The 13388-nt window shown below is 42.5% G+C and overlaps 2 protein-coding genes across 2 annotated transcripts; both read right to left on the bottom strand.

Moving 5' to 3' along the window:
* Positions 1-1036: 1036 nt before the first annotated feature.
* On the bottom strand, positions 1037-1929 carry LOC144462474 (uncharacterized). Its single transcript, XM_078166267.1, has one exon. It carries the CDS (start codon positions 1802-1804, stop codon positions 1163-1165), a length of 642 nt encoding a protein of 213 aa, XP_078022393.1. The 5' UTR covers positions 1805-1929; the 3' UTR covers positions 1037-1162.
* Positions 1930-2248: 319 nt separating this feature from the next.
* Positions 2249-12248, bottom strand: sparcl1 (SPARC-like 1). Its single transcript, XM_033623215.2, has 11 exons — positions 12153-12248; positions 11055-11110; positions 10132-10197; positions 8920-10032; positions 7084-7192; positions 6627-6748; positions 6410-6530; positions 6190-6326; positions 5820-5968; positions 3732-3880; positions 2249-2830 (listed from the first exon to the last, which is right to left on the bottom strand). The coding sequence occupies exons 2-11, from the start codon at positions 11106-11108 to the stop codon at positions 2802-2804; spliced, it is 2049 nt and encodes a 682-aa protein (XP_033479106.2). The 5' UTR covers positions 11109-11110; positions 12153-12248; the 3' UTR covers positions 2249-2801.
* Between the last annotated feature and the right edge of the window lie 1140 nt (positions 12249-13388).

Below are 13388 nucleotides of genomic sequence, written 5' to 3'. Positions count from 1 at the left end.
GACATCATCATTAAGGTCTTTTATAGAGAAACCATGAAAAACCAGTGTGTGCTCTTAAATGTAATTAAACATTTACCTCTGAAGCAGCACACTGTTTATGAGCAGATGGTTGTGAGCTCTGAAAAACACCCAAGTTAGAATGACATCTTAGGAAATGTCATGCTTCCTGCTGCTGTGTTTAAGTGCAAAGTACTGTACTTGCCCTGGGCATGTCTGGAGGGAGGCTTCACTGTAATTTGTGCTCAGTTCATATTTGTCTCAAAATGATTTTTACGCAACACCAGGCCTTAAAATAACTTCTCAACAGCCCAACAGTGACAACCACAAGCTGTCAGACCTCTTTTTAATTTGTTAAAAACTCTGATGTCACAAACAGACAGGAGCAGATTATTTGTCTGTCATGTATCCTCAGCACATGATGTTTAGAGCTATTACATGTATTCCCAGTGTGGTTGGCTGGGTATGCTCTCACATACTGAGGCTGTCTGGGAAAGGGTGTTTTTTTTTTGCTGCTGCTGACTGGGCAGCCCGCAGCAGACCAGGTAAACAGTCTCTGTGGAAGTCTGGTCTGGAGCTTTGTGCTAATTACACACTGTCATACAGTTCACATTGAGCAGCATTTTCTTCCTGTTTGCAGTTTATTGACACAACAAATTATATTTCCTAATGTAATCATGTAAATATATGTGTTTTATATGCATGATTCATTAATTTATAGAGACTTTTTGTTATGTCACAGGCTTTACACACCAGAATAAGCTACTCTGGGAATTCCGCCACGATATGAGTAATGTGTTTAAGATGTCTTTCATATTTAGAGACCTAAATCACCATGTTGCGAGCAGCGTACTGTTAATAGAGATTTGTGCATATTTGTCTCATACACAAAAATAACTGCCGTCAGAGGAGCCACACCCATGACGATGTTGTTCAGGATTTTGCTCAACTCAACTTTACATAATCTGGGCTCCAGATATGTGAAATCAAGTATTTAGTTTATTGGTTTATTTGAATAAAGACTCCACAAATATTCAGCTATTGACTTCCATCATTTATTGCTCATTAATTATGATGACAGTGATTAATAACATTCGAGTGTGAACAGCTAGTGAGACAGGATCAAGGCGTAGTGAATAAATCATGAGTCATCTGCTGTGTGGTCTCATTTTGCTTGCTTCTCCTCCATCTCCATCTCCATCTCCATCCCAGAGTTCTCTTCCACCTCCTCAGCTTCCACCGCCTTCATCACCGGAGACTGTGTCCTCCTGAGGCGAGCTGCCACTGAACGCTGAAACCTCACTCTGCCAGCCGCCCTCCCACCAGCAGCGCCTGGCTGCTGCTGCTGGCTGTTCAGCCCGGCCACTGAGATCAGCTGCACCTGGCCAGTAGTCAACAGGGCACCCTGTTGGTTTCCTCCAGCATTCCCCTGTGGCACCACAGCAAACAGTGTGACCGGCTGACCCCTGGCACTCTGAGTCACTTGTGGGTTCACACTGGCTGCACCTGCCTGCACCACAGCAAAGGTCCCACCTTGTTGGAGAGCTCCAATGGGAATTAGCTGCTGACCTACTTGGTTCCCGACTGGCTGGAGGAAAAACGAGCCACCGAGTTGGACTAAGCGTCCCACGAGGGGTTCACCATTTAGTGGGACCCCATTTTGAGCCCCTTTGTTGGCACTGTTGCCAGCTGCTGCTCCATTATTATTCACTCCCCCATTGGCGAGTGCCTCAGCACTCCCTGAAGACACACCACCCTCCACCACAACAGCCAAGGTCTGGAGGATAAGCCACAGTAAGCAGAACATGTTTTATCTCAGTCACAGCAGACAGACAACAAGTGAAGAGCTGCTTCTGTCTTTGCTTATATAGAAAGCGGCACATTCAGCCATCACCATGAGAGGTCCAATCAGAGTCCACCGCTTTATCTCAAAACAACAAGTCACTGTAATCATCATGACCGTGCTGCTTGCTATTTTTTGCTTTGTTACCTTACAGATGGCCATTATTCAGGATTATGTGGCGAACCTTAACCTGGTAACAGTGACTTGCATTCTCCAAACCATTGTTGCAGAGGTCATGTTTTCATGTCAGGGTGGCATCAGGGAAACTGACCAACAAATAAAACATGATATTAAAGCGTAAACTGATGTTTATGTTTATCCACCGAAATGATGCAACAGCTTTTATTTCAGGGCTGTAAAGAAAGTCGTCGTCAATAAGAGGGTTAACAGAACTATTCTACGTCATGATATTGTGAAGTCCACTGCTGTCCATAAAGCTTTAATTAAGAGCTACAATGAAATGTAGGAAGCAAAGACAAACATTTACAGCATTTGCAACTAAGATAAGACACACAGTTATTGTTTCACATCTCCTACTGTAACATGAGTGTGATTTAAGGAGGAATTCTGCACTAAATCACTCTAACATACAAACCGCAGTTCTCTTAAAGCCTCATTTACAACACCTTCTCCGCTAATGAGCTGATGTAAACTTTTCCCCAGGTTGGAATGCATTAGAAAACAGTTTCTGGATGAAAACCAGCTAAAAAATAATACCTTTTTATATTCTATTAAAATCATTCTAGCAGCGTAGTCTAAATTACAGAACACAGATTCAAGCTGACACAAAATAACAGCGATGACCATTAACACTTGCCCTCTGTAGCAGGAGGTAAAAATGAGTTTCTTTCATCAGTATGAGTTCCTTATGTTACAGAGGTTCATGGAGGCGTCTGTCTCAAGCTGCACTGTTGGAGCAGCTTTAATAAGCTTCTGTTGTAGATGAGGAAGGACATGGAGCTCAGAATAGCAGGTTGGCATCCATATCATCTGTGGAGAGAACGGATAGGTGGAATCATAGGAGTATTATAGCAGACATAAAAATAAATCATGGATAAACTGGCTGCGTTACACAAAGTAATTGCTATATACACTAAAGCTAGGGTTATAAAATCACTATAACCAGTTCAAATCAATCTTCCTTTGAATGATCTGATATCAATTCATAAAATTAAAGATCTGTCTTGTAATATTGTGTATGCATTTCCCAGTGGATGCTTAAAACTTTAACCATGTTAATCTCAACAGCATTAAACTGGCCCCGGGACTACATTTATCAAATATTCAATTCTTGTTCTGAACTTTTTTAAAATAATTGCTTGTATAATTTACAGCATTAGTTGTTCTGGGAATCTCTTTCATATTCAAGCAAAATTGGTATTGTAACTGAAATATCTCTTCTTGAATTGATTTTGCATCAAATTGAATAGAAAATTGAATTAAATCAGGACCTTTATTCTTTATTTGGATCCCCATTAGCTTCCACAAAGTGGTTGCTAGTCTTCCTGGGGTCCACTCACAAAACAACATTAAAAATACAATAATTCAAAATCACTCAGTATCAATATCAGTCCAAAATTAAGACAAAATTGTGAGTAGGAATCAAATCGATTCAGGAAATCAGTTGTGTCATTGTGTAATGTTGTGTCTGGAACTGAATATGTGTTCTCAGGCATTACACTGTTGTGAGGAAAAGAGTTTTTAAAACCTAAAAAGAAACACATGAGAGTGACACATGTAAAGTAAATGTGCCTAGATAGTTAACTAACCGCTTTTGGAAAATCATCAGAGCCAAAGCGTAAATTTTAAAGCTGTCATTAATGTTGAGAAAAAATGTTCAAGGTAGAGTTACACCACAGTATGGTGTTGACATGCTGTTGTTAGCTCTTACCGTTCTTGATACCAAAACAGGAGGTCCACTCTTTAAAGGACACCTGCTTGTCCTTGTCAGCGTCGCACTCTTGGAAGAAGCGGGAGGTGCAGTGCTCCATCGGCACCAGAGGGACTCGCAGTGGAGCCAGCTCTGAGTGGGACAAGACTCTGCATGGGACAGGTGAACATCAAGATTTGATAACTGAGCATTTAATATAATATATATACACAGTACAGTATGTTTGCATTATATTTAGACTCATAGATGGGTTTTATGATACATCATCTTGGTGGCAGTGGTTCTGTTAAAGCTTTGACATCTGCCAATCCTACCATGCTTATGGTGTTAACTATCATCATGATAGTTAACACCATAAGCAAAAATACTGGTTTTAGTGACTTCAGTGTAGTATTGGCTTCTAAACACATACTAGTGAAACTCCATACTCTATGATCATTTTTAAACGAAATATCAAGGTTGAGAAAAATCAAAGTTTACTTTCAGGAGAATAAAACAACTCAGTTGCCTGAAAAATGTTGCCATGGTATGCTTTTGCAAACCACTGATACATTACATTTATATATTTTTTGTGTGTTATTTGATACAATAAAAGTTTAAATTTCTCAAAAACGCTGTGGTTAAGGTGTGGTTAGGTTAAAGCCGCTACAGGGAACTTTAATTTTGAGTTGATTTTGGCGACCCTGTGGACAAAAGCGGTAGTGTTTTGCCGGAATGAAGCCTACATTTCCCATGAGCTCTAGTGCGTATTGTCGTAAAGACGCTTACCTGGCTCGCGCATGTGTTTGTTTTGGGGATGAATGAAACAACAAGACAGGAAAACTTTGCCCTCGCTCCTATTGGGGATCCCAGCTCACCTCTGCTGCGCCCCAGCTCCACCTCTCCGGCATAAGCGCCACCGCCGCCGGGGTAAACGCAGCAGTCGGCTGGTAAGGCTGAAAGCCTGTTTGGCGAGCACTTCCACGGCTTCTTGGACTGAGTATGGAGCGGTGCCTCGCCTCTTTATTTCTCGGCACTTGTCGACGCCTGGCTGGTACCTGTTGTCGGCCCACATGAGGTGTTCCAGCCCCGCGGTCCCTGCTCTCATCGTCCCCGCTGGCGCGGGGTGAATCTGCTCAACCTGCGGCCTCTGTGTGTGGCTCCCCGGACAGCTAACACCGTGGACTCACCGGCTCCTGCCAGGATTGGGCTGGTAAATGCTACATCGCTAGTGAACAAAACGTTTATCCTGAAGGATTTCCTGACTTCCCGAGGATTGGATTTTCTCTGTGACTGAGACGTGGCTGACTGTTGGTGAGTCCAGTGCTTTCACAGAACTTTAACCCGATGATTGCTGCTATTTTAACTCCCCGCGGACGTCAGGTCGAGGAGGAGGAATCACGTCTATTTATAAGAGTCACTATAAATGTAAGCAGCTAGGTAAGATGCAGTGTGCCGTCTGAGTGCCGTAAATCGTTGTGTCCTGGAAGCGACCTGGAGCGGACCCGGACACAGTTTCCTAAAGGTATGGATATACACTATATAGAAATAGCTTATCTTCACACCGATGGTCTCATTTGCTGTTGTAGGTCACGCACAGACATCAGCAGAAACGAGAGACTTTTGCATATCCAGTTAAAAGTTCCTTGTAGCGGCTTTAAGGCACAGAAACCATTTGGTAATGGTTCGGAAAAGATCATAGTTGGGTTTAAAACACTCAATTTTGTGGCACAAAAGCTGCTGGAAAAACATGGACAGAGCGATGAAAAACATCCAGGTTCGGTGGCTCACACACTGCTAGGAAACGCTCTGATGTGTCACTAAAAAACACCCAGGTTTGGTGCCACAAACACCAGTGGAAACACAGCAAAGGGTCACCAAAAACAACCAGTGTTGTCATTCATTGGTCTTGAACAGTGGTCTGTAGCTTGACAGCCAACTAACCTAGATGTCACACCATCCACCATCCCCTTCACCTTACCATGACAAAGTCAGCTTATATGCTATGTCACTTTAGAAATGTTGGCAAATGAAACATACAAATGTGATTTATGAATAGTTTGCAGAAGCGTACACTTTCTTCTGGTAACTGGACTGAATAAAATCTACCTGTCAGAAGGGTGTTGGTCCAGTTGTGCAAACTGCCAGTGCACTGGGTAGATGTACATGTTGTAGTTCTTCTCAAAGTCCTGCGCGAGCAGCTCAACGGAGTGATCACCAGCATGAAGACGCCGCTCACTCTCAAAAATTTTCTTCACCTACAGAATACACAAAATAGTGCATAATCTCTCCTTTTCCCAAATGTGCTATGTGACTTTCTGATTGACTCATTCATTGACTTATTGATTGGATATAAATAAGACAACAAATTGAAGTACTACTGTAGTGTTTTTTAAGATTAGGATTTAAATACACAGTTTTTAAGAGGCCTAAGAATCCCAGTTTATCAATACATAATCATCTGAGCAATGCATCTTACTCTAAAACGCTGTTTAGGCGTGAGGAAGCCAGGAGTCATGGAGTCATGTTCATAGAGCTGCAGCAGTACATTTTTCAACCAGTCTCTCATTCGTAGAGGAAACTGGACCAGCTCCGTGTCCACACAAGGAGGTATTACTGAGAGAGAAACAGAGAGAAAGATCAGGGTCAAATAATGTTGTTGTTTAAAGCATATGCTCTGCACAAGGCTTAACACTCACCTTTGCATGGCCCAGTGTAGTCCAGATGAAGTCTGTGTCCTCTCTTAGTGCCCTCCAGCTTGCATTTAGTAGCAAAGAGTTCACATGACGTAGCATATGTTTTGTTGTTGGTCCCACAAACCTTCAGGAGTTCAACAAGAGCGACAATCAAATGCTATACAGTAGCTGTTATACACCATCCCAGTTTAGCCCTTATTAACAGATTATCCATACTTACATGATCAAAGTCGTTCACACTGGGAGGACATTCAGACGGCTCTTGGCACACACAGCCTGGCTTATTGTCTGCATCAAGTTTACACGTCTTTCCACGTTTGCAGGGAAAATTGTCGCATGGATCTAGGAGAAAAGACAAGCACAAGAAAACCAATGATATGAAGAGTCATTCTCAGAACTGGTTTGGTTTTATTTTACAGTGTGATAACTGATGAGCTATACGCACTGCACAACGTCCCCTACATTCCTCCACCATTTGAGTTTGCACAGCGATTAAATTCAACTTGATCTCCATCATTCACTCCTTAAGCCCACAGTGCTGTGTTTTGGTAGTGACCGTGAAGCAGACTGACACTATTCATGCGGAAGTTTTAGCAAAATGATCAAGTCAGCAGATTCCCATGTGAGGCTGTTGGGATAGTGCATTAGTCAGTATGGTGAAAGCTGAATTAACCAACCAGCAGGGGCTTCTGGGTGATGGACGCCTCCACCAAGAGGGGGTCTGGAACTGGGGTAGAGATCTACCGTGGCTCTTATCTGCACTGGATTCATTCCTACCAAAGGACCCTGGAAGAGAGATGTGAAAATGTAATTTCTTGAGAAGATGACAATAAATGTGTTTATTTATCAGACTGCAGCACAACAGCAACGTAAATGTCACTGTCCCCTAATGAAAACCAGCATTAACAGATGTTTTGGCCACTTGGGGGGCACCAGAATCACTCTGTGGACACAACACTGACATCTAACTTTTAGCTGATATGAGCAACAGTTGCCTGTTTATACTTGCAGAAGATATGGAGCAATGTTTCTGGCCACCTGGTAATTATAAGCAGTAGGCAGTTTGAGGAAGGGTTGCCATCCCCCTTGTTAGCAAAATGACCAAAATGTGTCGCTTTTGTTGACCTGCTATCCCTCTCCATCCCCCCAAGAGTCCAACAACAGCTGGAGAAGTAAGTGAGTCAGGGAAAAGTAATTTCACATTTGTCTCTGTAGCTGCTTGATGCTCCACTATCTTCACCAGCGAGAGGCTAGCTTGGTCTGTCTGCCATTTGATGCAGCGCACGTTGTGTTATTCATTGAAAACAGCTGCCTGCTCCTGCCAAACGTTACCCTGAGATTGGTGAGAGTGAACCTAAACAGCCATGAAACCAAAAATATACAACCTGTTCTCATTCCCAGGTCACCAAATACCAATGTTTTGTCACACCCCTTGGCATCTGAAACCAACACACAAGGCACCCTTCAGCAGCCTCTTGGATGAAACACTTTTTAACACGTGCTTAACATTATGAAACAATCATGGTTAGGTTCGTGGTTGGGTCGTCTACTATCAATGCTCTGTCACACCACCAGTCTGATACCAAAGCCACAAGGCACCCTTTACAGTCTGTATGAGACGCGCAGCTGTCTCCTGTGTGAAACACATTTTAACGAGTGGTTAACATTATGAAACAGCCATACTTAGGTTTAAGCAACAAAACGTCTTGGGTAGGTTTAGAAAAAAGATCATGGTTTGGGTGAAAATGAATACATTTGTGACGGGGTTATGGTTACACATAACATAACCTGACATAAATATGTGACATGACCAGAGACTGTTTAAAATAATGGATGTAGCTACCGTGACACCACCCAATGGTTTCTGGACACCCATTTTGAAGCCTAGAGATCAGCATTTTGGCCGTCACCATCTTGTGTTTTTTTGGAGCCAGAAGTCACCGTAATGGGGTGGGTCTGACTGAGAGCCCGAGGTGAGGTCTCGCAGACAGCCTGTGACTTAAAGCGGCCATGTCCTTAATCATGCCTAATTTTAAGCCTTAATAAAATGTAAATGGGTGAGCTGTACAGTTGTCACGAAAGGGGAAATTAGCTATAAAGACCAAAAGTGTTTTTTGTTCCAGGCTGTGAGCATGTTTATTTCTACTGTTAAGTTTGGCATTTTAACATGAGGGTCTATGGGGATTGACTCACTTTTGGAGCCAGCCTCAAGTGGCCATTCAAGGAACTGCACTTTTTGACACTTCTGTTTTGGCTTCATTTTCCAGCCCCAGGTTATCACTTGAACATGACATGATGTATGTGACATCCATACATAACTTATGCAACATTCTGATTAAAAAAAATCAGCACTGATTTTGGTTTCACACAGGACACAAACACCAGTCACCTGGGTGAAAGTCCTGTGCTATCTACCATTTGCCTCCCTAAACAGCTCTTTGTATCAGTTGCTCTGAGCATCTGGTATTGCTGTGCATGGGTTTACATCAGAGTTTTAAAAAAGTATGCATTACCCATTTTCCTGCCCTTCTCCTCTTTGCCTTTTGGACTGTATTGTCAATGCTGCTGCCCTCAGACACCTGAGGATCCTGTTGGGTCTGTTCCTGTCCAGACTGTGTTTCCTCGCTCTGTGGAGAGTGCTTCCTTGCCCTCTTGTTCTTCTTTTGCTTCCTTGTCTTTCCCTTGGTGTGACTGCCACTCTCGTTCTTACTTTTCTCTTCCTCCTTTCCAGCCGTTCGGGAACCTGACTCGAACTCTGTAGTGCTTTTTGGTTCATGAGGGTCTGCGTTTGCTTCAGGTTCTTTCTTATCGACATCTTTAGATATTGCCTGTGAGTCTTTGTCTTGATCAGACTCCTCCTCACTGTCCACTGCCTCAGTGTTTTGAACGTCCTGTTCATAGTCATCTGTTATGATGGGCAGTTCTTTCTCACCGTCTTTCTTCACTTTAACATCTGGTTTTGAATCAGGCAGTGTGTCATCAGGGTGGGGTTTTATTTTAGCAGATACAATCTGGAGAGGTTGTAAGATGCCACTATCGGCAGCGTAGTCAAGATCAGCTGGAATCTCTGAATCTGTGCTTCCATCTATCTCCTCCAGAAATGCCCCTTGTACCTCTTTGTCTGCTGTTTTTTCAACTGACTTTTCCTTCTTTTCCTCGAGTGACATATTTTCCACCTCTTCTTCCTCCTCTTTCTCCAGCATATCTTCCTTTACTCCTTCTTCCGCCTCATCTGTCACCTCTTTATCATCTCCCTCCACTTCCAGTTTGTCGTCCATCTTCCTCTCCTCCACCTCCTTGTCCTCAGTGGTCTCCACAGCCTCACCAGACTCCGCCTTGCCTTTGTCCATCTCCACTTCTTCTTCTTCTTCCTCTAGCACTCTCTCCTCTGCTTCCTGCTCTTCTTCTGCTTCCTTCTTCAGGAGGTCCACCAGCTCCTCCTCGCTCAGCAGGACTGCAGTCGTTTTGTCGCTCCTCTCAGACACCTCAAACTCTCCCTCCTCCTTGTTAGCGTTAGCATTGTCTTGGGAGCTCAGTTCTTCATCTTCCTGCTCCTGGCTGCTGGCCTCAAACGTGACTAAAGTGGGTAAGATCTGTGGCTTGTTGGCCTCCTCTGTGATAACGTCCTTATTTTGGAGAAAGGGAAAATGTGAATTTTATACAACATGGAAACATTTTATGTTTCAAATACATGTTTAAAACGTCAGTGTAGAGTCCTGCTCTACCTTTTCTTTGGCTGTATGTGAAGTCTTGTGCAATCCATGATGTTTTCCATGAGGTTTACTCTTTACCTAGATATAATGGGGATAATTAATTACATGAACATCCATTCAGTTAAAGGTCCAGTGTGTAGGATTTAGGAGGCTATATTGGCAGTAATAAAAAATAAAATAAGTACAGTATGTTTTCTTTAGTGTATAATCACCAGAAAATAAGAACGGCCATATTTTCGTTACCTTAGAATGAGCCGTTTATAGCTACATAGGGAGGGTCCTTGTCCACGGGGTCCACCATGTTGCTATCTTTCTACAGAAGCCCAGAACGGAAAACTAAACTGACTCCAGATAGAGCCATTCATGTTTTCATGTTGGCCATCGTGGAAACGTCGTGAAACTGCTTTATTCAGTGTTTTTACCAGTTTAAATCACTCGGTCTGTTTGTTTTGGAGAGGAGGAGACCTCTGTGGATAATTTGGCTCCCGGTAAAAACCTCCTGAATGTCTCGATCTTAAGTTATTTGAGAAAAGGTGAGCACACATTTGCAAGTGCTGGGCTAACGCCTGTCTGCAATGACTGAACAGCATTGGAGAAAATGATTTGTAACGTGAAACTGCTTTATTCTGTGTTTTCTACCGGTTTTAATCACATGGTTTGCTTGTTTTGGAGAGGAAGAGACCCCTGTGGATAATTTGGCTCCCGTTAAAAACCTACTGAACAATCAACACTAAAGGAAATCTGACCGGGAGTTCACGCTCAGCAAATGGAAAAGTTTCAGCTGGTTGTAATCTGCAATCCTCACCGCTAGGTGTCGCTAAATCCCACACACTGTTCCTTTAATGCCCAAATTGCAATAAAAAAATATCACATCTTTTGTTTGTCAGTTCTCTCATGGTGAAATTCGATGTCAAATTAAGAAAAATATTACTCACAGACAGGGCAAATGTTGCTGCCAGGAAGCAAAGGAATACCAAGCAGGCCCTCATACCTGAGACATTAAAATGAGTACTTAAAACATCAGGCTTACATCTAGCCCAAATTTAATTACATGTGCTAATTTACATTATCGTGAATCCCTGCAGAGATGAAAATTAGATAACCCAATTTAACAAAACATATTGTGAGCAATGAATACATTACAATCTGACTTCTAACGGGTCACAACAAAGACATGAACTTGGCAAAGCCTTCAAAGTTTAAACAAATGACTGCATCTGTGTGCTGCCAACACTTTCATGACAAGCAGAGCGGCGCGATTGGCCTCCACCGTTGTCAAGGTTACAGGCCTCTGAGATGCGCCTCTCTCTCAAAAGTCACATTCAGAGCCTAAGTAAACATCAGAAGCTACCAGACTGGAAAAAGTTGACTAAGTCCACAAACTTTTTGTCTCTCGGGACGGAAACAAAACAGACACTAGTGGGCCTGTCCAGGGGAACAATAGCTCTCCGGTTTGGCCCACTAAACCCCAAATAGTTGTCGACGGGGAGTGTGTGTGTGTATGAAAATTCACTAAAACTGATAAATCACACAGTTTTATGTGATCTTATTGTGGTAATGTTGGTAACGACACATATTAACTTTTCATATTTAACGTAACACCTATGTATATTACATGATGGTTGTTATCACTCACATTATTTAATACAAATTATTTTATTTTTTGAGGTTTTTCTTAGAATACATAAACTATAAAAGTACATCTTGATATGTAGATTATGCACAACTATAAGTAAGCAACATTCAAAATATTATGTGCAATATATTAGTTAGTACATCACAACGTAGACGGTATAATAATAGTGACAGTATCTCTTCATATGCACAGAAATAATTAAGGCATAAATGTCACCATTAAGCGTCAACATAAAGTTTTGGCTGTCACAAACGAGGCTACAGCATAACCAAGCCAGTGGTCACTGCATACAACACACAACAAGTTTGACTGCAAATTAGTTCGTCAATGCACCTCTATTGATCATTAACAAACTACCCTTCAAAACAATGTAAAAAGACAGTAATTAGGTTTTTACCTGAGGCTGGCAGTAGCAAGAGAAATGAGAATCTTTGCCTGTGTTGAACCTGTGAAGGTGTCCTTTTGTATTCGAGACAGCGCTCACACTGTCCACACAAACTGGCATGCTACACACACACACACACACACACACACACACACAGAGTTTTTTTCTGGGTCTATGGTGCCAACGCTTTTTTTTTTTTTTTTTTACTTTGGGAGGGTCTTTGGGCTACAGAGATACAAAGAGGGAGAGAAATAGATCCTGCTTTGAACTTCAGTTAGGTACCTTGTTTCCTCTGGGTTATTTTTATTCTTATTATTTACTTATTTTTACACATTGTATCATTTATTTATTTATTTTTAACAATCTGTTCATTGATTTTTTTCAGATAAAAATACAGTGGTTCACAGGTTCTGTGTTACAGTTGTCAGTTTAACAGAGCCATATAACAAGACTCAACATCCCTCTCCCCTCACCCACAACCCCTGGCACCTACCCCATTCAAGCACAAGAAAAACAGAAGATGGAAAGTTACATAGCAAGAAAAAAATAATAATAATAAACATCTCATGCGGGTAGCACGGTGGTGTGGTGGTTAGCACTGTCACCTCACAGCAAGAGGGTTGCTGGTTCGATCCCGGGTTTGGGAGCCCTTCTGTGTGGAGTTTGCATGTTCTCCCCGTGTCAGCGTGGGTTCTCTCCGGGCACTCCGGCTTCCTCCCACAGTCCAAAGACATGCAGATTGGGGACTAGGTTAATTGATAACTCTAAATTGTCCGTAGGTGTGAATGTGAGCGTGAATGGTTGTTTGTCTCTATGTGTCAGCCCTGTGATAGTCTGGCGACCTGTCCAGGGTGTACCCTGCCTCTCGCCCGATGTCAGCTGGGATAGGCTCCAGCCCCCCCGAGACCCTCAAGAGGATGAAGTGGTTAGAAGATGAATGAATGAACATCTCATGTAAGATACATTGTTGTAATTCCCATTTCAGTCCAAAGAGATCTGACATTCTGTGCTATTCACATAAGACAAAAAAGAGGTCCAAGTTCCATCAAATGAATCAGTTCTACCAGACAGGGTCAGTCTGATTTTCTCCAGCTTGAGAAAATAAAGCACCTCTTTGATCAAGGTCGTATAGGTGGGTGGGACTGTGGATTTCCATTTCAACAGACTTAACCTCCTGGCCAGCAGGGTTGTAAATGCAATTAAATCTTTTTTAGCAAGAGAAAGAACAGATTACGAAGGCCACACACC

The sequence above is a fragment of the Epinephelus lanceolatus genome, chromosome 3, assembly GCF_041903045.1.
Source record: "Epinephelus lanceolatus isolate andai-2023 chromosome 3, ASM4190304v1, whole genome shotgun sequence".
Taxonomy (NCBI): domain Eukaryota; kingdom Metazoa; phylum Chordata; class Actinopteri; order Perciformes; family Serranidae; genus Epinephelus; species Epinephelus lanceolatus.
Note: the sequence above shows the minus strand (reverse complement) of the source record. Positions and strands in the feature narration are given on the sequence as shown.

Coding starts and splice junctions, on each gene's coding strand:
- LOC144462474 (XM_078166267.1), bottom strand. CDS start 1,804: ATGTTCTGCTTACTGTGGCTTATCCTCCAGACCTTGGCTGTTGTGGTG.
- sparcl1 (XM_033623215.2), bottom strand. CDS start 11,108: ATGAGGGCCTGCTTGGTATTCCTTTGCTTCCTGGCAGCAACATTTGCC. Junction 6,531..6,626: donor GTGTGAACGACTTTGATCAT/GTAAGTATGGAT, acceptor GAACTCCTGAAG/GTTTGTGGGACCAACAACAA. Junction 6,327..6,409: donor CTACACTGGGCCATGCAAAG/GTGAGTGTTAAG, acceptor TTTCTCTCTCAG/TAATACCTCCTTGTGTGGAC.